We start from the raw sequence: 26,870 nt of genomic DNA, 5'->3' as shown, positions 1-26,870 counted from the left end.
ACATGCTGATGCTCCGAAATGTTGACTAGACATACTCTGCTGGAAGTTAATTTGCTGGTTAAGCAGTTCATCCTGTTATCCACACATTTCAGAGTAACTCAGATATTGACCCTGCATTGCAGGGAATCCAAAAAAAACCCCATAGTATTTCAGTGGCACACAGAATGACTGATGACCCCAAATCTTTTAGGTCTTGTCTTATGTAGAACTTGTTGTTCAGTTGCTGAGTGGTGTCTGACTGCAACTTCAAGGACTACAGCACACCAGGCTTCCTTGTCCTTCACTATCTTCCAGAGTTTGCTCAAACTCATGTCTGTTAGGTCAGTGATGCCATCCAACCATCTCATCATCTGTTGCCCCCTCTCCTCTTGTCCTCAATCTTTTCCTAGCATCAGGGTCTTTTCCAATGAGTCAGCTATGTAGATCTGACCCAGGATAAATGAACAGTGAGTATCCATCCTGCAGACTCTCCTGATGACAGGGTTCTCACTCTCTGCCTGTTTGTGATGTCTCCTTTTCTTTGTGGAGGGATGTGCGGGGCAAAACCAGTATCTGGAAGCAACTTCATCAGTGTCTTTGTTGATTGTATTGGGGACGGAGAGTAGATACGCAGACGCGTGTAGATTGTGCAAAGAGTGCTCTCTGTGTCCTTATCCAGCACAAGTCGGAATCTTCAAAAAACAAAATAACTTGGAAAAAGTGAATATTGTGTTATTTTTATGGAGAGCGTGGAAAACACAGCACCTCCTTCTGTTCCACGTTCACGAGGAAGGGTCCGGGTGGTGTGCAGTGGTGTGGAGCCACTGAGTGAAATGTCTCATACTTGAAAGCCTCCCTTAGTAAGAATCATCTCGTATATGAATGATGCATTTCTAGTGGCTCACTGTATTGCAGCCGTGTAGAGTATCCCTGGATTTTAATGCGAGTGTCCTTTCCTTTCAGTCAGTCTACAGACACGAGACAGGACCGGCACCGGCGGCTCTGTGGTGGACTGCAGGGGCCTGCTGGAGAGCGACGGGTGCGTGCCCCGGCCGCCGGCGCTCGCGCTGCCGGAGGGCGCCCCTCACACCTTGTCACTGCCTTGAGTGCCTGAGGTGCAGGGAGGGACTTCGGGGTGCAGCTGCGACCCAGTTTCCTTGTCTGTAAAGGAAGCTGTCAAGACGAGTAGGCTTGTGCCCCAAAGACTCAGGGTCCAGTTTACAGAGGTTCCCACTGGCCTGAGAGCATTGGTCAAGAATGATAACTGCAACACATCACACCAATCTGTGGAGTTCATGACGATACAGAAAGAAATAAGTTATAAAAAACCAAACCCCCAAAGCTGTCAAGAGCTCTCGTTGGTCACTACCATGATTTTCCGATCCCCGATGAATTAACTCTTAATGCCGTTAATAGTTGTGGACACCATCAGGAAAGAGAACCTGGCGTGAACACAGGTCTTGGGGGCCCCAGGGGTGGGAATGGGCTGCCCAGCCCCAGGGGACTATAGCAAACCCCATCCAAAAGTGGGGCTCCCTGTAGAGTGGAGCAGACCTAAGCCAGTGTCCTCGGCAAATACGCTGCAAGGAGAAGAAGGGAATAAAAAGGAAGGAAGAGAACCTGCAAATTTAATAAACAGGATTTAAGAGACCCACCTACTAGATGCAGTGTGTGCATCTATTTGGACCCTGATTAATGAGATAGTGGACTGGCGAAATTTGAATATAGACTGGCATTATGATGACCCATTTTTGGGATCATGCTAATGGTAAAAGGCCTGTCTTTCAGAGCTATGTGCCAAAATAGCTAAGGATGAGATGGTAAAATGTGGGGACTGTTTTCCGAATAATCCAGTGGAGGGGGGAAGAGCTGGACATGCGGCCACGGGATGGTATCGGAGGTGGTGAAGACTGCAGGGCGCTCACCTAACTAGTCCCTCTCTGTTTCTCTGAAATTTTCCAGCGTAAAATGTTTTCCAAAAGTACTTGCTTAAAAGGGAAAATAGCCTATTAAGGTAAATTGTCTTCACAGTTGTTCAGGGGATGAGGATTTATGGTAAAAGTCACTTTTAAAGTCATTGTAATATTTGATGTAACCAGGAGTTCTATTATAAAATGACAAGGCAAATGTAATGTTTGAATTTGATTCCAAGTCAAGAAAATTGAAATCTCCTTTCTGAACTTCTTACATTCAAGGTTGGTGTTTTCCGACCATTCAGCTATCCCCAAGTTTGAAATCCTACCTTGGCCTCAGTGGCGCTTAACACCCGGCTTCCTTAGGCCACTGATTCTTCGTGAACAAGTTCTGCTTCCCAGTGAAAAAGGACAGGATGAATTTTATGAAACTAAGCCCGGGGGACATTCTGTATTGTCTAAGAGAAGCAGAATAAACAGGCGTGAGAGTGTGGTGTGAACTGGGGGCGCGTCCCCGGCTCCGGCGGGTGTGGTCACGTGGGCTGTGCTCTCCCCCTTCCAGAACCGTGTATGAAGACTCCGGGCCTGGAAGGCCCCTCAGCTGCTTCATGGAGGAGCCAGCCCCGTACACGGATGGCCCCGGGGCTGCGGCCGGCGGGGGCAACTGCAGGTTTGTGGAATCCCCGAGTCAAGACCAAAGACTTCAGGCCCAGCGACTGCGAAACCCTGAGGTGCGAGGGTCGCTCCAGACGCCACAGAACCGGCCTCACGGCCACCAGTCGCCGGAGCTGCCCGAAGGCTACGGTGAGGGTGCGCGCCCGCCATTCCACGTGCGGTCGGCCACGTGTCCCTCTCCGGTTTCAGACCTTTTCTGGTACCGCGTGCCTGCCAGAACCGCTGATGTTTGCAGAGCTCTGCCCCATTGTGTCAGTGTGATGGTTGATAAATCCTGCTCCTCCTCAATGTATCCGCCCTTGCTTCAAGCTTCTAGGATAGCAATTGTGTGAAGAATTTAGGCAAAGGAATGTCAAAGAGAGCCAAGAGGACTGGGGCGGGGGTCTGGATGAAGCTCTTCGTAGCGTCCTGGGATTTGAACGTGGGAAGGACGGCCTTGGGTAGGAGTGGTAAGACATACCACTATCACGAAAGGTAAAACAGAATCTTTTGACAACCACAGAGGAAGCGCCTAAATGAAGGAGTATCCATGTAGATCCGTGTTGGAGGATCCACATAGATGGGGCAGATGAGACCGGTAGTATGAGCAGGGGACAGGTGGAGGCAGGATGCGTCTGGAGGTGGCAGGTTGAGGGGTGTGGCCGCCTCTCCAGGTGGGAACAGAAGTGAGATCTGTCCACACACTGACCCCAGCAAGCCAGGCCCAAGTTCACTGCTGCCCTCCACACCCTTCTCTCGGTCCTTTGAAAGACTGTGGGAAGGAAGTGGGGCCTCCGAGCTTACAGGATTGACTCCTTGAAGTGAGTGTCACTGACCATGTCCCCACTGTGTCATGCAGAGCAGAGAACCACGGTACAGGGCCAGGTGTACTTCCTGCACACGCAGACGGGAGTCAGCACGTGGCACGACCCTAGGATACCCAGGTAGGTCTCCTGCGTGGCTCACCAGCAGGGCTGCATTCCAGCAGTGCCCGGGCCCTCTGGCTGTGGGCAATGCAGCCCTTAGGGCTTGGAGGTGTGGGCTCAGAGGGTGGGCTGCCTGAGGTCCTGACTCAGACTCGCGGGGCGGGGGGCGGGGGGGGGGGGGCGGCAGTCCCAGCTCTGCTCCTCCCTCCCCCCAGCTGGTCAGCAGCTGCTGTAACACACTTGGGTCCTTTAGACTAAAGTTTAGAGAGCGACCCTGGGTCTTGAAATCAGGTTCCATAACTGGAAAAGACCCTTACCCTTAGATGAAATCAAATGCACTTACTCAAAAAACCTTCAAGATGTGGTTGCTCTCTCAAAAAACCTTCAAGATGTGGTTGCTCTCATTTTAAACTAAAAATATTGCTGAATAAAATGATCTGATATCTGACCTGATGCTTTAAATAATTGGAGTGGGGGAGTGAGTGGGGAGCCCTGGCGTCAGGTTGGTGATGAGCTGGTAATTGTTGAAGCTGGTTATTCACTATGGCCTCTCTCTTTTTTTATATGCTTAAAATTCTCCATAATAAAGAGTTAAACAGGAAACATAAAGACTCTATCACCCTTTTTCTCTTCTACTTTACCATCCCTATTGCCTCAGTCCCTTGGGGACCATTCCTGGGGGAGATGAAGCTTTTCTATACGAATTCCTTCTACAAGGCCATACATCTGAGCCCAGGTCAGAGAGATCCCTGCCCCTCCCCTACCTGTAATGGAGTTAAGTTTCTTTTTTCTCTTTGCTCTGCTTTCTTTTTTTTCTTAGAAATTTTTTTTGGTTTCAGAATAGCATTACTGCCTAATAACATTTTAGTAATGCTCATTTCCTTTTTGTTCATAATTTGTTTCATCTGAGAAGAAGCTTCTTGCCTTTGATTTGCCAAATCTATGTTGAACTTACAATTCAGTGTCTATAATTAGAATGGAAGTCTTACCTGCAAACGAATGAGCTATCTCCTTGGTACTCTCGGGAAGGAAGTTCAGGCTTTTGTGCTCATTAGAAAAGCATCTTGGTCAGTAATGCTTGCTCCCAGGTGACTGTGGATTGGGTTGAAATAATTAATCAAGAGGTTAGACTTAGAGCTACTTGCTTATTAACAAAAGTGACTCAAAAATGAGACGGCCTTGTCCTGGCGCAGCTCTCTAGAATGGGAAGATTTCCAGTGCATGTTCTTATACCCCTGACTGCTGGAGAAAACGTGTTTCCTGGGAGCTTTCCCACGGAGAGACCCTTCTAACCTTGAGCATCTCGTTAACTTGTGAACCCAGAGAGGCCTTCCGGCAGCATTCAGGTCCCCCCGCTGCTGGGCTGGCCAAAGGTTCGGTCGAGGTTCCCATTGCATAGGCAGTGTTGCACTCCTCTTTGGTGGAAGAAATGGAATTCCCAGGCAGACCATGCTCCCTGTCCTGACCACAGGCTCTGAGAGTTGCGATTTTATCCGTGGGATTTTGCTGCCTCGTGCACCACGGAGGCTGGGCCTCGGTGGGTGTTTGGTGTAAGTAGCGCCTCGATTGGCCTGCGTAGCCCCTGGGTAAGGGGGCGCCCCTGGTTCTCTCACTGAAGTTTTGGTGTCAGGCCTCCACGCTCAGATGGACAAACCGCTGTGTGTCTTCCTTTCTGGTAGAGACCTTAACAGCGTGAACTGCGATGAACTTGGACCACTGCCGCCCGGTTGGGAAGTCCGCAGCACGGTTTCCGGGAGAATATATTTTGTAGATCATAATAACCGAACAACCCAGTTTACAGACCCACGGTTACACCACATCATGACGTAAGACTCTGACCGGCTCTTTTCGGCCTCTGTACCGTTACAGTGCCGTGTTTCCTACTGCTATTTCCCTTCATCTGTCGACTGCCTTGTTGGTTAGCAGAGAATAAGCGTGAGCAAAATACGCTAATTACTGAGTGGACAGTCATGTGTTTTAAACGCTCAAGCCAGCTGGGTGCAGTCCTGAAGGCCTGTGTCACAGCCAGCCTATAGCTGAGCTGCAGCCTAAATCAAACCCCCGAGCTGGCGCAGCTTCATTCTCGGAGCTTCCACACGCGTATCTGATGAGACGGGTGGCCTCAGAGTGGGAAGCAGCGGAGTGAGGTTTCCCTTGGGGCCTGCTCACCACCACGGGGGAGGGCTGGTCCAGAGCGCCGTTTGGCTTCCCAGACCATCATTCCCGGGGGAGTTGGGTCTGAAGATGACCTTGGATCCCACGCTCCATGTCCCAGGATAAGGGACGTGTGTCCTCAAACGAGAGCCCAGAGGTGCTTGTCACTGAGAGCTGACATAAGTCATCAAAACTGGAGCAGAACAGATAACTGGTCCTGGGCCGCCTCTGTCCCTGGACTTGTGCCTCTGGGAGGAGCCCTGGAGATGCCCCGGATGAGAGGAGGAGCGGCCCCCGCCATGTTTCCCTGGCTTGCTCTTCTGCGTGTCGCCTCCTCCACTCTCATCTGATTTCAGTGTTCCAGTCACCTCCATGTAGTTCTCAGCCCCGAGGCCCCGCTGAGAGCGCGTCGGCACTAGATGCCGATGAATGCTAGAAGCTTCTGTGTTTACTCATGGCAGTGAGAATGTATGAGGCGGAGATGGGGGTCTCCTTTGTTATATCCTGGACACCTGTTGGGTTGGCCAGGAAGTTCGTTTGGGGTTTCCGGTAACATCTGATGAAAAGGATGGTCTGAGGGTGGCCTCCTGGATTTTCGCGTATCTGCGTACAGAGTTGTGTCACCGGGGAAGCGGTGTCCTGACCTCTCTTCTTGGTCCCTTGGTGTGTGTGTGGGGGACCCCACTGGCCGCTGCCCTTGGGGTGACCGCAGCGCTTCTGCTCTCCTCAAGTCACCAGTGCCAACTGAAGGAGCCCAGCCAGCCACCACCACCACCCAGCGAGGGCTCCGTGGAGGACGAGGAGCTGCCCGCCCAGAGGTACGAGAGAGATCTGGTCCAGAAACTGAAGGTCCTCAGACACGAGCTCTCCCTGCAGCAGCCCCAGGCTGGCCACTGCCGCATCGAGGTGTCCAGAGAGGAGATATTTGAGGTACGGGGTTCTGGGCAGCTGGCCGTCAGGCGGACTCTGTCCCCGGTCAGTGGACAGTGAGCTCTGCTTCCTATCTGGTGTGTCGGGGGTGAAATGCAGCGCTTTATCAGGGCTGAAGCCCCAGGTAAGAGAGGGGTCAGTATTTCCTCCTGTGGTCAGGGTTTAAAAATCAGTGACTTCTGAGTGAAGATCTTGCGATCTGTATACAGCTAGTACGAAGTGGTACTGTAAATCCCGCACCTGCATCGTACGGATGGTATTTCCTGCCGTTGGCACGGCATCCTCAGAACTGAGCATCCCCATGCGGGGCCTGGCCCGCCACCCCCCCGTAGGGCACTGTCTCCCTGGAGGAGCCAGTGGCCTCCCTCTCCCTTCTGGCTCTGGGTGGCATGCTGACCTCTGTCCAGCTGCCCTGCGGCATTGGGCTCCCTAAATAGGGGACCTCTGGCAGGCAGGGCCCTTTTCTCAGGACCACCATCATCGGTAGAGTCTCAGCCGTGTACGGGCCTCTGTGGAAGCCTCGCTGAGGCGCAGGCTCTCCTGGCCCACAGCAGCCGGGGGGCCGCTCAGCCCCTTCTCCAAAGTGCCCGAGTCTGCATGAGTGGAGCAGCTCAAGTGCCTGGTTTTGCCCACTGAGCGTCTTAAACGGCTGTCAGGATGGGGAAGCTGAATTCTGGACACGCTGCTGCCAGATCTTTTCCATTCAACATCCCCTTGCCTCTTGGGATGGTCGCTTTTGAATCCCGTTAAATGTAAAGCAAGAAAAGGTTCTTAAGTGCCTTTTCACTGAAAATACCCACAGACACTGAGCTGGTTCCACTCCAGAGGCTGACTCTGAGGCCCTGTTAGGCTGACCACATGTTTCCTCTGTCTGATAAGCTGCTTTATGTTCCACTGAACGCCTGCTTGGCTTTTAGACTCAGTGGGAAAATGTGCTTTTTGACTTCAGATGTAAAACCAGGCTCAAGATTCTTTTACTGTTTCTTTCTTATTATTTTACTCTCTTATGAGGTCTTCATTTGGCTAAAGCATATAAACTTATAGGACACATTGAAATTCATTTGTGTGGAGAAAATCAACCCTAGAGAGGACGTTTAATCCTTAAGTTGTGATTGTGCTGAGGGTAACTGTGTGTATCCTTGGGTACAGTGTTAGCTGCCATGAGCTTTGTTGTTTCTGAGGGAGTGATGGTGGGAGAAAGGTGAAGAAGGAGCAGTGAGCCAGAGCCCAAAGTAACATCCTGAACAGGAACCAGACAGGACTCAGATTGGAATTCTTAAAAATAAGCTCGGATCTTATTTATAGTCGGGCTCCATTATAAATAACCTTTCATCATGTTATGACTTTAAAAATAAGACAAGTTCTTTTCTCTGAAACTGTAATTTTGACGTGCAGGAGTCTTATCGCCAGATAATGAAGATGCGACCAAAAGACTTGAAAAAGCGCCTCATGGTGAAATTCCGAGGAGAAGAAGGCTTGGACTATGGCGGGGTGGCGAGGTGAGAGGCTCGTGTGTCCCCGCTCCTGCGTGGATGTCAGCGCACCTGTGAGCAGATGTTTGCCGAGCAGCCCTCTGCCCCTTCCTGGTGCTGATCTCGGGGCAGTCAGAACTCGGGTCTTGCCATCAGAGAGCATTCTTAGGAAAAGAATTCCTAAAAGCGTGTGCTTGCTAGCATCTCGCTGTGACCCATCAAGACCCAGCTCTTGACCCAATCATCGCCTCACTTCTTACAAAGTTTGAATTAAACTTTTAACCTTACTCTCTTCTCCAGCTGGCCTGGGAAGACAGTACACTCACTGAACTTCCTGAACCGGAAGTTAATGTGGAGACAGCCTGGCTTTTGTCCTAAGAGGACTTTCAGGGGTGGGAGGGAGGAAGGCATGTACATTGCCTTTGTGTCAAAGGGGTTTTGTAAAGTGAGGTTTGGGTCAAAATGATTCATGCAGATGATTTTAAAGGCAGTAGTTTCTCATGATTAAGTTATGTGTCCTATCTTCCCTCTCTTCACCTTTGAGACAACAGTTCTTTGGCCCTTTTAACTGTCTGTCTCAATAGAACTAGTCATCTAGATGGTGAACTTGCTCAAGTTCATTTATCATCTGCTGACCCTGTGAGGTGTGTTTGTAGGCACATAGACTAGGTCATGGCTGTGGTGAGGATCAAGTTTAATCCTTTACAGCTTTGGAATCTCAGTGTCTTCAGTTCTTCTGTTGTTGGCTTTGCAACTGTGCACGATGTGTTTCCGCCTTTATTTTTCTGTTGTCCACGAGAGACACTGTCTTTTGGCCTCTCTTTTTCATAAGAGAAGGATATCAATGCTCCTGACTTTCCCTTCCTTCCACTTGTTACCTCTTGCGTTCCATTATCTGTAGTATAACTTTTACAGTGTCAAGGCCAAAGAGTTACATTTTGTTCTGTAAGCAAAATTAAGTCAGTCTCCTGTGCTTACGTATTATTTGTAAGAGTCGAAAGTCAATACATTGTTTTAAATTATTATGACAGTGTAAATATTGTTCCCTGAGGGATTAAGTGGTATGCTATCATTTATTTTATCCGTTTGAGCAAATTTTAATTTTTCTAAGAATTTCTTCTTTTAAACCAGGTCTTGTCTTTGTTGCTCCATTGAATATCGCCTTTGGCCAATTCCCCCCTCCCATCCTCTCTTGTGGAGGCCCTGTCCCCTGACACGGTTTCTTTAGACCTTCTGCATAGCTGTCTTCATGGGACATCACTGCTTTCTTGGGTTGGAGCCATTGTTGTGTGGGTCTCACGGCTACTTATTCCTTGGCTTACTCCCTTGTGTTATTGGGGTATATCCTCAAGTAGGTTTCTTAGAAAGGGTGTGTGTGGGGTTAATTTTCCAAGATATTAGGTCTGAAAATGTCTTATAATCTTTGCTTTGATAGCTTGGCTTCTTATAGACTTCTAGAAAGAAAATCATTTTCAGTCAGAACTCTGAATTTGCTCTCCCGTCTCTCTGCCCCCGGGTCACTGTCTGATGCGAGTCTGGTTTCAGTCACTTTTGTGCTGTTTGTCCCCATCCGGGAACACCCGTCATCCATAGATGCTGTACCTTTTTCCCGTTTTTCTCTCTCCCACTCCTGTCTTCAAGGCCTCCTTGCCCGTATCCACCGTCCTGCTCACTCCTCCCACCCCCTCCTCACTTCCTTGCTTCTCTTTCGGCTTGCTGTCACTCACTGGCAGAACCCCAGTTCTGAAGCGTCCCATCCCCTGTGAAGGAGTCCCCTCTCTGACAAGGTTACGAGTCAGAGAATCACCAGTGACTGCGAACCTCAACTCTGGTAGGTGCTGCAAGGGGCCTCGTTAACATGCAGTCGTGTGTGACAGTGACAGGAGAGCCTCCCACCCTCACAGTTTAGAATACACAAGCAGATTCTCACCCCTGCAGTAGTCAGCACCAGCAAAATTAGGTTCTGAGAAGTGATATGGGGGTCTCACTACGTCTCTGGGTGAAGTTGGGATCTTTTCCAGCTGCCAAAAGTAAGTAAATGGGGCCAGGAACAGAATCGTTCCTCCAGCCTCTTCCCATAGCGTCTGCCTCTCTCCCCTCCTGCCCCTCCGTCTGGGATACAGGTTGAGCCCGGGCCTTCCTGACCACATGCTCACACTGCAACTGCCTCTCCTCGGAAAGTGCTTTTTCTTTCCCAATTGTCCCAGGTTTCTTCTTTGATCTTCTCCATATTGAGTCTAGAAAGCATCTTTCTTCTGGCAAATGTAACGTTCGTCTGCCCTGAAAACATGAGTCCCACATTCCCAACAAGACAGGGGCTCTAGGCTTTCCGTCCCTCTCTTCAGGGAGACTTCTGTTTCCTCGTTCATGTTTGTCCGAAATTCATGCCACACTACTTCCATTCTCTCTCCTCTGCCTTTTTCTTTCTAGTCTCGGGATGTCTCAAGAGTCAGTATCTTGAATGGTTTCACTTTACATTGTTCCGTGTGTAGCTGGGGTTACGGTCCCTAGGCGAGCATGTGAACAGCTGGGTGAAGTTTGATTTGGAAGGAGTTTGCTTTCTCTACCGTTTTCCATGGTTATGAAGTCTTGCAGGTGGAGATGAGTGTTGGTGTAGCTGCCTTGATAAACACGGTGCTGCAGGGGAAAGAGCTGAGAAGCCCTGCTTTCCTGCCGCTAGTCTGATCTCCCGCTTTTTCAGCTCTGGCGTCTTCCCCGTGTCTGAACGGTCCATACCTGTCGCGGAGGGCTGAGATGTCAGTTACCTGTGTGTTACACGTGCGTGTATGTCTGTTCCTCTGCCCTGCCTCTGGGTCTGAACCTTTATCCTCTCTCTCTCCCTTCTGACTCTGGGGATAGCTCTTCCTTGACCACTTCTGGAACTTTTCTCGTGCTCTATACCTCGTCCACAGCTCAGTTGGAATGTTTGCTTGTATTTTAATCACTTCCTGTCTAGACAGTTGCAGGTCCTTGGCGTTTATGAAAATAATTCTTTGTAAATCCAAACTCTGAAACTTGAGGCTGAACGAAGCACGAGTTGGGAAGTCCTGCCTTCCTGATAAAGAGGCTTCCTAAGACTCAGCATCTCATCTCTGACAGTTCCTTCCTGTTGGAGTTCGATATGTCACTTTGTGTTGGTGTGATCATTTTGTGGGTATTTTCACGTGCTCCTCCGACAGATTATCTGCATTTGTGCTTATCCTTCCATATTTTCTCACTTCTGTGTTTTCTATTTCAAAGAGTAAGAAATTTTAGAACTTAATAAGATTCGTCTATTTAAAGAAGTTTTGAGTAGAAAGAAGACAAGGTTACACAAGTGTTTATATAAGACTGCATACCTGGGTTTACCAAACCTGACCACAGCAACTGAGTCACGTTTTCTGTTTAGAGTGCTTTTTTTTGTTTGGTTTTAATTTGGGCCTTTTAAAAATTAAAATATTTATTTGGCTCTGTGGGTCTTGGTTTCTGCACACGTGTGAACTCTCAGTTTCATCACGTGGGATATAGTCTCCTGACCAGGGACTGAGCCTGGGCCCCTGCATCGGGAGTACAGATTCTTAGCCATTGGACCACCAGGGAAGTCCCATCGTCACCTGAGATTTTACCTCTACAAAGTAGCAGAGAAAACCTTCCCTGGGGCACAGGCAGGCTGACAGACACCGTGCCTCTGAGCTGGTGATGATTCCCAGCAGCCAGAGATAGTTCTCAACTTCGGAGTTGCTGAAGTTTTGATTTTCTGGTACCACTAGAAGCAGTTGTTTCCTTCTTGAAGCCTATTTGCCCAGTCTGTACCAATCACCTTTTCTCAGAGCCAGGCAGCCTTACGAGTTTGGCTTCCAAGGGCATAGCCTATCAGTCCCGTGATGAGGATCTAAAACCAGGGGGTGTTAACAAGTCTTCTTGTTGTTGTGCCTTCTAGGGAGTGGCTTTATTTACTGTGCCATGAAATGTTGAATCCGTACTATGGACTCTTCCAGTACTCCACAGACAACATTTACATGTTGCAAATCAACCCAGATTCTTCAATCAACCCTGTAAGTATTAATGAATATGGAGGTCAGAAATTAAGTTGGAGAATTTAAGTGGCTTTCCAGTTTCAACCTCAATTCTTGGTTTATTCATTGTAGACCTACTCAAAGTCTGTGGCAAGTAAAACATGGAAAGGTAGAGTGACAGCGGGATCAGGGATGGGTGGTTTCCACCCCTTCTCTTCAGTGACTGGGGTCACTGAGTATGTTGTTTCAAAGACAACAAGAGTGCAATTGAGCTGCTCGTGGACTCAAAGCATTTTACTGCCATTTGAGGGAACTCTGGCTTGATGGCTGTGTTTGTTGACAGTGTCATTCTGAGAAGTGGGGTACGAGGTCCGTCCTCCACCCAGCCAGAACTGGAATATTCCCTTCTGTAACTGGCCTTTTTGGCCAGCGTGCTGATACTCTTAGCTGCTTGTCATAGCAATGAGGAAATGGGAGCAGAATGTGGCCCAGGGGTGGCCCACGGCGAGCGGAGGGCTCTGCTGCGGGGCCGCGTCCTGTGGTCCCCACCGTGCACGTGGCTCTGAGGGGCAGTCAGTGCGACTTTCACCTGTGTGGACACTCTGTAATTCCAACCTAAGAGTAGAAACGGGGGTTCCCTGGTTACAGACCACAACAGCACTGGTTTTGGGCTGTGTCCCCCGCTCAGTCCCTTCTCTGGATTTTTCTCTCTTCTGCTTTCCTGTGGGATGAGGGAGGGATGGCAGAGGAAGAAGGGGGCTGCCTTTTGCCTTTATTTGCTCGTGGCACGCCGGGAGGAGAGGCCGGCGGCCTCCTGGGTGTGCCAGCACCAGGCGCTGCGCTGAGAAGGGGCAGCTCATGGTTGACACTTTGCATGTTGAAATTCTCCATTTCTGAATAAGAGGTTCTGCATTTTCATTTTGCACTGGGCCCCACAAATTCAATAGCAGTTTGGAGAAGGTATTTGAACCAAGGGCACATGAAGTGTCATTCAGATGACCTTTCCAGAGTCCTGCTCTCATGTGACCTTTGACCGGGTGGGTCCTGAGCGCAGCCTGTGAATCACTGATTCAGCTTCCTGCCTGTGGGACGGGTCTCCTGAGAAGCCTGGAGAAACACACCTGTCCGTCCACCCGGCCGGTCAGCTTCCTAACACTTAGTGTTCTCTGCTGCCCCCTGCAGGACCACTTGTCTTACTTCCATTTTGTGGGTCGGATCATGGGTCTGGCTGTGTTCCACGGACACTACATCAATGGGGGTTTCACGGTTCCTTTCTACAAGCAGCTACTGGGGAAGCCCATCCAGCTTTCTGATTTGGAATCGGTGGACCCTGAACTCCATAAGAGCTTAGTGTGGATTCTGTAAGTACCGACTCAGGGAACTGAAAATTCACGCGTCACCTGTCTTAGTTAGGGTGCACCAGATCCATGGGTGTGAGACTGGAGGAGAGAAGCAAACCACCTGAGACAGAGAAGCTGGTCTGAGAAAAATATCTAATTGACTTACTATCTCCTATACTGTTTGACCAGCTACTCTTCATGGACCAGTTTCTTTTGTTGTTTCCTTGAATTATTAGGTTATAATTGTGGCTGTTAATCCCCAGGCCTGGTTTGTTTTTTTTTAACACTCTGAGGTGTCTCATGGTCTCTAGAGGGACCAAGTGAAGTGAAGTGAAAGTCATTCAGTCGTATTTGACTTTTTGCGACCGCATGGGCTGTATAGACCATGGAATTCTCCAGGCCAGAATACTGGATGGGGTAGCCTTTCCCTTCTCTGGGGGATCTTCCCAATCCAGAGATCGAACCCAGGTCTCCTGCATTGCAGGAGGATTCTTTACCAGCTGAGCCACCAGGGAAGCCCCTAGAGGGACCAGGAAGTTATCAAAAAAGTCCTGATATTCAGTCGCCTTTGTTTTAAGATTATCCTAAAAGTCTTAAAAGCAACAGGCACAGCTACACGGTCGCTGTGGATGTCGGGGGTCCTCTTGAATGGGCTGATTTCACAGGAATGGGAGGTCCAGCTCCTTCCACATGTCCCAGCTGCTAAGGCTGGGGTGCGGGGGTCAGACCTGCATCCTGTGAACCACCCCAGCTGTGTTCCCAGAAACGTGGCAAAGGAGCCAGCTCTAGCTTTCAAGGGCTTCTCTGCACTGGAGCCTTGGAGGGGCTGCCTGGAGGCAGGGCGGCGCTGTCTTCTTGGTGTGGCTGCCCCTTGACTCCGTATCCCCGTCACTCTTCCTCGTGTCTGCTCGGAGACTCGGGCACCCTGTCTCCAGGAGCCTCAGCAGCATTGCTCCCATCACCCTCCTCTTCCGAGGGAGGAAGCCGGGCCGCCCTGACCCCCGCCTCTGTGCTCCCCCCCAGGGAGAACGACATCACCCCCGTGCTCGATCACACGTTCTGCGTGGAGCACAACGCTTTCGGGCGGATTCTTCAGCACGAACTGAAACCCAATGGCAGGAATGTCCCCGTCACAGAGGAGAATAAGAAGGAATATGTCCGGTAGGCAGTGTTCTGGGGCATCCGGGGAGGGGGTCACCCTGGGACGGCGGGCAGAGGTCATGTTGGGATGGCCGAGGCTCCTCTGCTGCGTGAGCCTCCCTTCCCATACTTGGACCAGAGTCACAGTAGAGACTTCCAGAAAGCGGTGGCATCAGCAGTGGGAGCTCTGAGTGGAGGGCTGACCTGTTAAAGGGGGATTTGTGACCCCAGAGCCCAAGGGGGACTGGCAAGGGAGCACTTGGTTCTGGCTGTGACGGTGGAGACCACAGGAGGCGGGGAGGAGGAGGAGCCTGGAAGCTTCCTGAGCTCAGTCTCAGGGCATCTTCCCTCCGGTCTGTCCTCCCCCTTCTCCATGGGGTATTCAGACACATGTGGGGGTGTCGTTCTCAGGGTCCTATATTTTACTTTCAAACATTTTTTTTTTCAACTATGGCATCCCTAACAGGTCAGGTCAGATCCGACCGATTTCAAGCAGAGAATCAGCACGTCTAAGGGAGGGGCTGGCTTCCTTCCTCTGAGTCTTAGGCTGGTCACCAACCAGCAGGGGGCGTTGCTCCCCGTCAGCGGGGCGGGCGGGCAGGGCTTAGCAGATGTCAGCCCCGACTAACGGAGGAAAGAACTGCTGCGCTATTGCTTCCAACGTGTGACTTTTGCTCTCAGGTTGTATGTAAATTGGAGGTTCATGAGGGGAATCGAGGCCCAGTTCCTGGCTCTTCAGAAGGGGTTTAACGAGCTCATCCCTCAACACTTACTGAAGCCTTTTGACCAGAAGGAGCTGGAGGTGGGCCATGCAGGGCTGGGGTGCGAGGGGCTGTTGTGTGCGGGGTGGTCCCTGCCTCCCGGCCAGGCTGTGGATGAGGCCGCACAGTCCCCACAGGCATGGGGGTCGCCGTGGCTACAGGAGCAGAGACAGGGATGGGGGCAGGGGGCGTCGGGGAGCCCCGAGCAGGGCTGACGAGACCCGGCGTCCATGTGGTGGCAGGGAGTCCAGTTCAGCCGTGGGCCATCAGTCATGGTGTTCCATGGCTTCCCCTGACTTAGAGACCTCCAGCGTAGAGAGGATGTGACCGTAACCAGCTGCTCAACCTTGATTCCAGCTGTTATCAGGCCCAGGACGGGGTGTTACTGTCCTTTCTTGTCCATTTTCACGGGACACAGCGATTCACTCACGTCTTGTCCACCTCTGGCGCCGCGTAGCTCAGGCGTTTTAAAGTGTCCCCAACCTTCTGCCTTGGTGTGCTGGAGTGCACGTGACCCCCCGGTGGGGAGTCATACTTTACACCCCACACGTCCCCAAGTGTGCCCGAGAGGGCCCGGGAGGCGGCCCCGCTGGGTAGGTGGCCCTGTGCTGCCGTTCTGGCTCCTCAGTGCACGTGTGCGCACACACACACACGCACTCAGTTGTAGGGAAACGTCACGTTAGCGGCCGCCCCGCGCCCCGGGGGTGGCAGCCAGCCTGGAAGTGCAGACACGGACAGGGGCCTCGGGCTGGCTCTGTGTGTTGGCGGGGGGTGTCCCCTTGTCTAAACATTGCCCGGTTGACTGGGGCATGGTTGGTCGGTCTCTCCATGGCCCGGGAGCCCGGGCAGCCTGTCGCGTTGCGTGTCTGGGAAGTGACCCGCCTTCACGCCCCGCAGCTGATCATCGGTGGCCTGGACAAGATCGACCTGGACGACTGGAAGTCCAACACGCGGCTGAAGCACTGCGGGGCCGACAGCAACGTGGTCCGGTGGTTCTGGCAGGCGGTGGAGACCTTTGACGAGGAGCGGCGGGCCCGGCTGCTGCAGTTTGTGACGGGCTCCACGCGGGTCCCCCTCCAGGGCTTCAAGGCGCTGCAAGGTGACTGCAGTGGCGGCCGGGCCAGGCCGGGTGGGGGCCTGGGACGTCTCCTGGCATCGGGTCTTCCATGACGCACGCAGGGCACGGCAGTGTCACTTGTCCAGAGGCCTCTTCTCTCTCCACTGCCTCTCCCAGCGTGAAAGAAACATCTGTAGACTGGGAGCCCGTGTCAGCCGCACGCGTCTTCCACACCGCCTGCTCGGGGTGCCTCAGCCCATGGGCCCGCAGCGGCGGCTGCTGGCCGGCTGGACGGGTGTCCCCGCGGGGCTGGACCAGGAGCGACCCCACCAGCAAGGCCAGGGGGGCCGGGGTAGTGGGTGGGTTCCCCGTGCCCAACAGAACAGATGGCTTTGGGGGAGGAAAGCAGCTGTAAAGCGCTCGGGTTAACTTCTGAGTTCTCCCGAGCGAGCACATAAGCACGCTGTGCAGGCTGGGCCCTCAGTCCCCTCATCCATTGGCCCGCCTGGTCGGCTGCCTTGTCCAGCACGGAGCCGTCCTCCCAGGTGTCCCTTTCGGCTCAGACTGGGTCCCCGGGAAGGGTGCTGGGGGCGGCCGTGCACAGTATTGCAGCTGAGCTCAGAAGGGGCTGTGGGGCTTGTGGTTGGCACCTCCACCCGGGAAGGGCCTCTCCTGCGCGCTGATGCTAAATCTGGGGGTTTTGTCACTTGATAACCCTGGCAGAAGGTTGAGAATACTAGTATCTTAAAACTTAGTAAATGGACTTCCCATGTTCCTAGTGAGAGCGGGCAGGTTTCACGCGAACGTTCCCTGTAGCCTTGTCCTTAGCCTGAGGCCCTCCTGGACTGAGAAGTTCCCTCCTGTCCCGGGGCTTTGGTCCTGGTGTTCATGTCTGTCTGTCTTCCCACCGGCCACTGCACAGGGGGTTTCCTGACTCCAGAACCCGCTTGTCCTGGGACGCTGCCATCCGCTGCCAGCAGGGGGGCTGCTTGCTAGACATACCTGGGGTTTTTTTTTTAAACAAATTCCTGGTGACGTAAGGATTCTTTCAGACACCTGCCCTGGGGCAGGCTCATGGTCGGCTGTGAGAGGACAGCTCGGTCTGTGCTCTTTCTGCGCCCGTGAATTTCCTAGAATGTCTGATGTTAGTCACTCTGTGGCCACCATGTGCATATCTCGAGACTGCGCAGAGCTCCCAGGGTTACGTGCACCCTGACACGGTCTGGCAGGACGGGCAGGGGGCCCCGGGTGGTGGCAGGGGGCCTGGGCCCCACCTCTGAAGCGTGTTAACTAGACTGTGGTCTCGTAAGGCTCTACAGGCGCCGCAGGGCCCCGGCTCTTCACCATCCACCTGATCGACGCCAACACGGACAACCTGCCCAAGGCCCACACCTGGTAAGGACCGGTGCCCCGCCCTGGGGGTCCGTCTGCGGGGCAGCCCACACGTCAGGGTCAGCACGAGGCTCTTTCAGGAGTGCAGTTAAGTCCCGAGACGTGGCTGACCTTGAAGCTACTCCCCTGACCCCTGCTGCGTGTGTGTGCGTGTCCGTGTGTGTGTGCGTCCCCCTGTGTGTGTGTCCCCCTGTGTGCGCCCGAACTGGTGCCGTCAGGAGGGAGCACTGCAGGTTTAAGTCTGGGGTTACTGGTCTCTTCCTTCTTGGACCTCTGCCTGTGACAGACGTGCCTTGTGTACTGAAAAATGTTTCCTCCCTCAGTCTTCACTTAAACAACACTTGTAGTGGGGTTAGTCCCTTTGCGGTTTAAAATCTAGTCACTCATTCACCCTTGTGAACCACGTCGTGAGTGTCCCTCCAGTTGACCAGAACCGGTTCTAGACGCTGCCGGGACGCATGGTGACGTTGCGGGAGGTTCCTGGCTGGGAACCGGGGCTGGGGGTCCCACGCTGACCACGACATCCAAGTGGGTGGGCCTTCATGTCTATGAGACAGAGGACAGCCCCCTGGCCCACGTGAGTCTGTGTCCAGCGGGGTCGACCCCCAGGGCCACCTCTCCCACCCCAGCAGGCTTATGTCCTTGGGGTCAAGGACCCCTGAAAAAGATTCCACACCCTGTAGCCTGATGCCTCCTCAGAAACTGTCCTAATGGCTTAGCCCCTAGCAGTGCAAGAGGCCTCTGTGTGTCCTCTCAGTCAGAATTCTGTAGTTTTGAATTCATTGTGAGGTAAATAGATTCTTAGGGCTTTTGGACACAGCCTTGGGAATGAACATCCCTGAGGAAATGCTGGCCCGTTCATCTAATCCCGTTGGGGATCTGCCATCTTGTTGGTTTTGAGAGACAGTCTATCTCTGCTGGAAATACTCCGGACTGGCCAGCTGTGGTTAGCCCGGGTCCTGGAGGGTTTGGTGCCGGGCAGTGAGCTGAGAGTGGAGTTTAGACCACGGTGCTCTGCAGCTGTGTTCCTGGTCTGAGAAATGACTTCTCCCCAAACAAGAAACCAAACAAGGTGACAGCTTTGTCCTAATCTGCCCAGGATGCACTCACCTGGTTTCACTGGTTTGAAAATCTTTGCCCAAGAAGCCCCAGGTGTACACACAAGTGCTCAGCCGCCCGCCCTCGCCCCTCTCCCGGGAGCAGGCCCTCGGCCAGGCCAGCTCGGCGGTGTGTCTCACCTCTGTCTGTTTCCAGCTTTAACCGGATCGATATCCCGCCCTACGAGTCGTACGAGAAGCTCTATGAGAAGCTGCTGACGGCGGTGGAGGAGACCTGTGGCTTTGCCGTGGAGTGAGGTACACCCCGAGGAGCAGACACAAGCTCACGGCCACCAGACCCCGAGCGGCAGCTCTCTGGATGCCTCCGTGAAGCCGGCTGAGGCCCTGGAATCCTAGAAACCCGAGGGAAAGGCTGGTCTCCCCTGCTTTTCGCTGGGGGAGCGAGGGGGCGGGCCGACTGTGGCTGGTGGCTCCCCCCACATTCTCCCCCTCCTGGCAGGAACCCCCCCCACATCCACCCCATCCAATAAACGCAGCCAGGTCAGCACGGCTTCGGTCACACAGGACCCTCCACTAAGGCCGCGGCCCTCGCAGTGGCAGCTCGGCGCCCGTGGGCTCCACAGGAGTCTCGACCCCCAGGGAGGGAGCCGCGTGGGGCTGCCCGGGGCACACCCCACCGCTGGACCTGCTGCTGTGCCTCAGAGCCGCCCTAAGGCCCCTTTTTGAGTTCAGCAGCTCGGATTCCACACCCCCCGTCCAGCGGCCTGCTCTGGGTAGCAGGTTAAGTTCTAACTGACGGTAACCGTAAAATAGATGCTCACTGGAGTTCCGCCACTGCAGGAAGCTGGCGTCAAGACTGTGCTTCCGGTTTGGAAGGGGACACAAGTTGGAGCGGCTTGCGCTGGGGGCCTGGGTGTTTCTTTTCAGGGTTTCCTGGCTGAAAACTTTGTTCTGCAGAGAGAAAAATGATCTTTCCTTTTCAGAGTCCTTTTAGCCACATTGTCTATCCAATTCAAAATATTTTTCCAGCGAAACCACCACATAACAGAGCTTATAAAACAGACCAAAACCAGCCCCGGCCCGCACCCACACCTGCACCTGGATACTAACGAACCATTTTGTGGAAAGTGCTTAAGAACTAAACTGACAGGACAGAATTCTGTCTTCATAGCTGCTGGCTTGGTGCGAACTAGCTTGAAAAGGAGAGAGAGAGTGTCTAACCCTCATGACCTACGTTCACCCCAAGTCACTTTTTTACAAAAAGCGGGTCGTGGATGGAAACCGAAGGCAGAGGGGCCCCCGGAGCTGCTGGCCCACGTCCCCATCTGATGGCAACACTAACCAAACACTGCGGCGCGGCTCACCCACCCAGGCGATGAGAAAGCCTCGACCCTAAATTTCTAACACCGTTCCCCAATTTGCACAAAAGTTCAAATAATTTTTAGAGTAGTTCGGTTTCAGATAGCTAAACTTCAGTGGAAAAAGAGCAGTGGCAGCAGCCTCTCCGTGTGGACGGCCGTTGTTTTTGTTTAGGGGCCAAGTGCAGGGTAACTCACTACCAGGACGTGTCCCTGTTGAACTTCTGTCGTGGACGTTCCCGAGGTCCGTGCTGGGATCCGGCTGTGGGTCTGGAAGGCGCTTTCTGGCCTGTCCTTTTTCGTTCCCGACGCCTGTGGACAGCGTTGACCCTCTGCATCTTGCTGTGGTTCTTCTCTTGACCCAGAAGCAGTCAGTGGCCTGGGGTTGGGGGGCAGACTGCAGCTGGGGGTTCAAGGAGAGAGAGCTGTACTGCTGGGTGACTCGCTGGGGTTCTAGAATAGGAAGGATGCCGTTGGCTGTAAAAGGAAAAGCACCCCCTCAGAATGTGCTGGCCAGGCTGAGTGCTGAGCCGTGCCCGGGTTACCGTCATGCTTTCCGGGCGTGCTGGGAGCTAGCTCCTCGGGGGTGTCCTCTGGCAGTGTGAGGGTGCAGACACACCCGCCCTGTAACCCGGACCTAAACCTAGAGGAGGGGACCGAGGGGTTAAGACACCTGGTTTTCCTGGGTGTCGGCCAGAACCTGCTGTATTTAGGGAGGAAACGGGGGTCTCGTGGCTGAAAAGACCTGGAAGCAGGAATGAGGCGTTCGCCTCCTTTCCAGTGACCTTCCTGCTGATGGGGGGTGGGCTGCTGGCGACAGTGAGCTTCACCTCCCCCCAGGGCCCGGCTCTGTGCTTCCCTGCTGGCACGTGGACGCCTCAGCCCCCACAGCTGGTGTCGGGGAGCCTGGCAGAACCTTCCAGAGCTCCAGGTCACTCTTGCCAAGCAGGCCTGTCGGTGGCACTGCCCCTCAAACCTCAGTGTCCATGGGGAGTGGGCCTTTTGACCCCCCCACCCCCACCAAAGAATTGTGTCTAGCCCTGGGTGGTCCCAGGTGAGCCCCCCGACCCCTGCCCTTCCTGGGAGCCATAGACGCCCCCCGTCCCCCCGCCTCTGCCCGGAAGCTTCAGGGCCCGACCTCCAGGCTTGCCTCACCAGCGGTCATCAGCCGACCCTCAGGGATGTAGCAAACCACCGCTCTTCAGTGCTTTAGAAAGACCGGAGGGGCTGCGGGGCGGCCGCCAGCCATCTGCCGACTCCTCCCGGGAGAAGCGCCTGGGAATGAGGCCCGGGGCTCGCCCAGCCCAGGGTCCAAGTCCAGGTCTGGCGGTCCTCCAGGCCAAGCTATCCGAGAAGACGCCCCCCGGCTGCAGCCAGGTGTTGCCGCACGGCAGCCTTCCCAACACATAGTATGAATTTTAAAAATTTGTTTATTTTTGTCTCTCAACCACTTTATAATGTATTTTTATTTATTTTAAGTACTGCTGCTATCCTTGTTATCCTTCCCACGGTTTTTATTGCTGATTTATTTTGTGAAAGTTGTACACTAATGTTGTTTTATGTCAAAATCAAAAGTATTTAAAGAATACTAGTTCTATTTAATGTGGTTATAGAACCAGCTGGAAACAAAAAACAGTGGTTGGACAGCAGGCTGGACCCCGGCGGTCAGGTTCATTTTGTTACATTTGCAATAAACTCACGACTCTACATTTTTGCCGTCTGTTGTTTGGTGTGCGAAAGAGTTTCCAGCTTTTTTTTTTTTTTTTTTTTAACATGACAGGAAGTCAGTGGCAAGGGTCTTCCAAAGAAAGGGGCAAACTTACCACTCCAACGGCAGGAGGAAGTGACAGCAGCACGTTTGGAAAACAGTATGGTTTCTCAAGAGACTGAAAATAGAGCTACCATGTGAGCCAGCAGTTCCACTCCTGGGTTTACACCTGAAAGACAGCAGGCGCACTGGATCCGAAAGATGCACCCCTCAGTGTGCACAGCAGCGTTATTCTCAATAGCTAAGACACAGAAGCCAGCAAAGCACCCATCAACAGACGAATGGATAAAGGACATGCGGTGTGTGTGTGTGCGTGTGCACATGCATATACACACGAGCACACGCGTGCGCGCGTACATGCACATATAGACGCGTACACGCACATATACACACGTGTACACGCACAGTGGAATACTAGGCCATAAGAAGTATTCTGAAGTTCGCGACAACACAGATGGCCTTGGAGGGTGTTATCCTAAGTGAAACAAGCCCAAGAGACAAATACTTTGGTATCACTTATAGGTGGAATCTTAACTAGTGAATGTAACAGAAGGGGAACAGATTCACAGGGAAACCAGTGGAGGGGACGGCAGGCGCGGTAGAGCGTAGGAGCTGGGGATGAAGAGGAACGAAGGACTAGGCACTGCGGCTTCCCTGGTGGCTCAGGTGAAGAACCCACCTGCCGGTGCAGCAGACGTGGGCCCTGACTCAGGAAGATTCCACGTCGTGAAGGAGCAACTCAGCCCGTGCGCTGCAACCACGGAGCTGGTGCCTTAGAGCCCACGTGCCCGTCCTCCGCAGAGAGAAGCCTGTGCACCGCAGCTAGAGAGCAGCCGCCCCCACCCCCTGCTCGCTGCATCTAGAGAAGAGCCCGCGGCAACAGCGGAGACCCCAGCACAGCCTCAAATAAAAACGAAAACTAGGTATAAAATAAGCTACGAGGGTGTAGTGCACAATACAGGGAATATATAGCCAGTATCTTGTAATAACTATAAATGGAATATAACCTTGAAGATTGTGAATCATTACCATACACCTCTAATTTACACTGTACATTATCTATACTTCAAGTAAATAAAAAATAGTAACTTTGAAAAGAGAGAAATGATTAACCTGAAAGGAAAAATGAACCAAATAAAAATTCGGGAGCTGAAAAATACATGAAGTGGGAAATTCACTAGCAGGTTTCATAGCTGACACTGGATTTGGCAATGATTCCTTAGATGTGAAACCAAAAAGCACAGGCAACAACAGAAAAACTAGACAAATTGAACTAAATCAAAATTTAAAACCTGTGCAAGAAAGGACACTATCAACAGAATGAAAAGGCAGCCTGAAGATGTGGAGGAAATGTCGAAGTCACATATCTTATCATAAGGGTTTAAGATCCAGAATCTATAAAGAACTCCTACAACTTACAGAAACAATGGTTTTGAATTTACATTTCTTCAAATAAAACTCAAATGGTCAGCAAGCTCATGAAAATATGCTAAACCTCACCAACGAGAGAAACGCAAACCAAACCTACAATGAGGACGAATAGTACTTTACACCCCTTAGGATGGTTCTTACCAAAAAATAAATGTGTTGGGGACTGGCCTGGCGGTCCAGTGGTTCAGATCCACGGTTTCATTGGAGTGGGTGCTGGTCAGATCCCTGGTCAGGGAACTCAGGTCCCACAGTTAAAAAATATATATACATATATTTTTTTCTGATCAGAAAATAAGTATTGACAGGGATGTGGAGAAAGTGGAACCCTTGTGCGATGCTGATGGGGATGTAAAACGGTGCAGTCACTAGAAAACTGTATGGAGGTTCTTCAAAAAATTAAAAATAGAACTGCCATATAATCCAGAAATTTCAGTTTTGTATATATTCCCCAAGGAATTGAAAGTTGGAAGTCGAATGGGTATTCTGACTCCCCTCAAAACAGCCATGTTCATTCCAGCGTTTTTCACAGTAGCAGAAAGACGAAAGCAAGCCAAGGGGCCAAAAACGTGGTCCACACACGCAGCGTATAACCTTATCCGGCCTTGAAAAGGAAGGCCGTTCTGTCACGGGCTGCACTGCTGTGCCAAGTGAGCTAAGTTGGTCACAAAAGAACAAAGAGCATATGCTTCTACTTACGAGATTCCTGGAGGAGTCAAAACCGTAGAAGGGCCGGAGGAGAAGCATGGGACTCGGGGGCTGATGGACAGTTTCTCCTTGGGACGAAGGAGACGAAAAAGTCCTGCAGGTGACGGTGGCGAGGGCTGCATAATGATGGGAAGGTACTCAAGGCCACTGAGGCGCACACACGGAAACGGCGGAAACGGCAAATTCTGTCACATGTAGTTTAGAGCTGAAGAAAAGCTTAATGATCATGCTTACCTGGAAACCGCGTTAAGAACACTGGGCACACACTGGGGTTGGCTCCCCACACAAGCCCTCTGTCTGACCTTCCTCGCTCCTGGGTACCCAGGTCCCAGCAAACCCACATTTTTTTGGGAGAGAGAGCAGAGGCTTCTGGTCACGGAGGTGCTGGCTCAGGGCTGCCGACTCCGGGAAGAACCGATGGTGCACGGGCGGGACTGGGTCTCTACTGGGGAGAGGCTGGCTTTCCCAGGAACAAGGGTCAGTGCCTGGGGCACGGTGTGGGCAAGCCTGGCCTTGAACCTGGGCCCTTCTAACACCCAGACGCTGACTCCAGACTCCAAGCAGCAAAGCTGAGAAGCAAATGCTCCCTCCACCTGAACGCTGTCCATGCATCTCTGCGACCACCAGGCTCCACACCCGCTCAAAGAGGACCGAAGTAACTCAGCGTCTGGTTTCAGCTACGTCCTGACCCCGGCTCTGGAGACCCTGCTGCACAGTGAGGGCTGTCAGACAGATGGGCGCCTTCCCCTCCCAGCCTGCTGGCTGTGTGGTGACACCTGTCATTTGAAATACAGGCTCCTGTCATTCCAGAACCCAAGACGCTTGCTCACAAAAACAGCCAAGTATTAGTAAAATAACTTACAATCAGTTCCAAATAAAGGATGTGACAGTCCAGTCAGATGGACCAAGCCCAGTCCCTCAGGCTCTGTCCGTGTCGGGGCTGGAGTCCAGGGGATGAGGTTCAGTCTGTCTGTCCCGCTGATAGGACGGGCCGCAGCCGGGGACGCGGCTCCAGGCCGCCACTTCTGGGTGTCTCCCTGTTGCACGCGGTCACTGGGCTGCAGCCCTGAAACTCGGGAATGGCGCCGAGAGGGACCAGCCCCCTGCGCGTGCTTTCCTGCTAAGGCCCGACTCGCCTTTGCCTGTCGGGCCCCTTAACCTCCATGACCTTTGCCACAGGTGGGACTCCTCGTGCTGGCTCCCGGCACCTGCCTTTGGTCGGGACCAGGACTTCATGCTGAGGGGAGTGGACCCGAGCCCTAGCTGAGGTCCCAGCCCGGCGCATGTCACAGTCGCCGTGGGGCCACCCTGGGGCCCAGGCCCCGCTGGCCCGAGGGGCGGGAGGCACACTTCGCAGAAACAACACGTCCTTTGATAAAATATTTATTCTAAAAAAATCACACTGTACAAATTTAGAACGTTCTCAAGGCTCATACTTATAAAAATGTGAACAGAACAGATTGGAGGTAATGAACAAACCTTCGTTGCTTCTTTTTAAATTAAGAGGGGAAAATGGTTTTTCCAGGTACAGTGACAGTAAATATTGAGAAGACAGCCAAAGAGCAGCGGAACGGCGAGGGGCGCGCTTGCTCTCCGGCCCTGCGGCCCCCGAGGAATCCAACTCCAAACGCAGGGGCGGGCAGCCCCGGCCTCTCCATCCACGCCGGCCGTGCTGGGAGGTTCTGAGGCTGCTTCCCCACAGCCTGGAAGTTTGTGCTTAGAGAAAATCCAGCACGCTGTCTTCATAATTTCCTGTTTCTCTAACAAAGTGGGCTTTCTGTACACTTGTTACAAAGCTCTGTACAAAAGCTTGAAGCTCCTGGGAGGTGTAACCTCTGAAAGTTAAAAACGACAAGGAAGCGTTTCCTACAGTTCAATCTGTACATTCACACGAGGGAGGAAGTCAATAAAAAAGAATTCACAAAGAGATTCCAGGCCAGGGAATCCTGGCTTCTCTGAAGGCTGCTTTAAAAGCTGCGGGTTGGTCTCTGCTCCTGCCTGGACTTGCCTGGCCTTCCTGATGCTCAGCCCCCAACCGTCGGGAACCGCCCCATCCCGCCGATGTGGCCGAGCTCACAGCCAAGGGTGCCAGGCGGGGTCCATGCGGCACAGGTTGTCCAGGCTGTTGGCGGCGGCCACCAGGGTGTTGACTTTGCTCTCCCCGCCCTCAAACTGGGCGAGGTTGTGCAGGCGGGTCATGATGGCTGTGACGGCCTTCTGAACCAGGGAGACCAGCTGCTGGCTGTCCATGTTCTCAGGCTGCCCGGCAGCCGACAGCGGGGACGACGTGTCCTCCTGCGTCTTCTTGTGCCAGGCAATGATCTCGTCCCGCAGCACGGTTTTCAGGATGCCGTCCACCTGTGGGGCGAGAACGGAAGGTTCGCGTTTAACTACCGGCCCAGAGGGCAGCGTCCCAGTGAGCTGCTCTGTTGCGGCGGCCGTCAGGGCCTCAGTGGCCAGGGCCCGCACTACGGTCACTCTGGTGGGGACGCTGCAGCCAGACACGCGTGATGACCCCTGGGGTTCTAAGAAAGTGGCAGGGGACCAACGGCTGCCACACCCCCGGGTCAAGGCACCGTGGAACGGAGTCCTGAGGGAAGGTGGTGGGGGCTGGAGGGGGGCCCACGGGAGGACGGCTGGGAGTGCCGGAGGGAGGGGACAGAGGAGGGCTGGGGTCCAGGCCCATCGGCCTCTGACGGCAGCACTGGGATGACAGGACAGTGTGATGGCAAGACGGAAAGACCATGTGCAAATCCTCCTGAACTGGATGCCCAGCCGCAGCCCACTGCCACATCAGAGACGCTGGGGCTGCTTAAATGTAACCTGGACTGACACGC

The 26,870-nt window shown here is 52.9% G+C and overlaps 2 protein-coding genes across 4 annotated transcripts in view; one reads left to right on the top strand and one right to left on the bottom strand.

Moving 5' to 3' along the window:
• The window catches only part of SMURF1 (SMAD specific E3 ubiquitin protein ligase 1), a 91,753-nt gene extending 69,959 nt beyond the window's left edge, over positions 1-21,794 (top strand). Inside the window, exons 6-18 of the mRNA XM_068967539.1 lie at positions 943-1,018; positions 2,455-2,696; positions 3,406-3,490; positions 5,152-5,298; positions 6,358-6,556; positions 7,952-8,055; positions 11,948-12,062; positions 13,206-13,384; positions 14,387-14,524; positions 15,185-15,305; positions 16,162-16,363; positions 17,641-17,716; positions 18,968-21,794. Of these exons, the coding sequence (XP_068823640.1) occupies positions 943-1,018; positions 2,455-2,696; positions 3,406-3,490; positions 5,152-5,298; positions 6,358-6,556; positions 7,952-8,055; positions 11,948-12,062; positions 13,206-13,384; positions 14,387-14,524; positions 15,185-15,305; positions 16,162-16,363; positions 17,641-17,716; positions 18,968-19,067 (1,784 nt within the window). The 3' untranslated portion in view covers positions 19,068-21,794. The remainder of the gene's footprint in view (positions 1-942; positions 1,019-2,454; positions 2,697-3,405; positions 3,491-5,151; positions 5,299-6,357; positions 6,557-7,951; positions 8,056-11,947; positions 12,063-13,205; positions 13,385-14,386; positions 14,525-15,184; positions 15,306-16,161; positions 16,364-17,640; positions 17,717-18,967) is intronic.
• Positions 21,795-25,449: 3,655 nt separating this feature from the next.
• TRRAP (transformation/transcription domain associated protein) overlaps positions 25,450-26,870 on the bottom strand; it is an 87,780-nt gene continuing 86,359 nt past the window's right edge. For all 3 annotated transcript variants that reach the window (XM_068968837.1, XM_068968838.1, XM_068968839.1), the window contains one exon: positions 25,450-26,391. In XM_068968837.1, coding sequence (XP_068824938.1) covers positions 26,107-26,391 — 285 coding nt within the window. In that variant the 3' untranslated portion in view covers positions 25,450-26,106. The remainder of the gene's footprint in view (positions 26,392-26,870) is intronic.

This window comes from Capricornis sumatraensis, chromosome 3 (assembly GCF_032405125.1).
Source record: "Capricornis sumatraensis isolate serow.1 chromosome 3, serow.2, whole genome shotgun sequence".
NCBI classification, from domain to species: Eukaryota; Metazoa; Chordata; class Mammalia; order Artiodactyla; family Bovidae; genus Capricornis; species Capricornis sumatraensis.
Note: the sequence above shows the minus strand (reverse complement) of the source record. Positions and strands in the feature narration are given on the sequence as shown.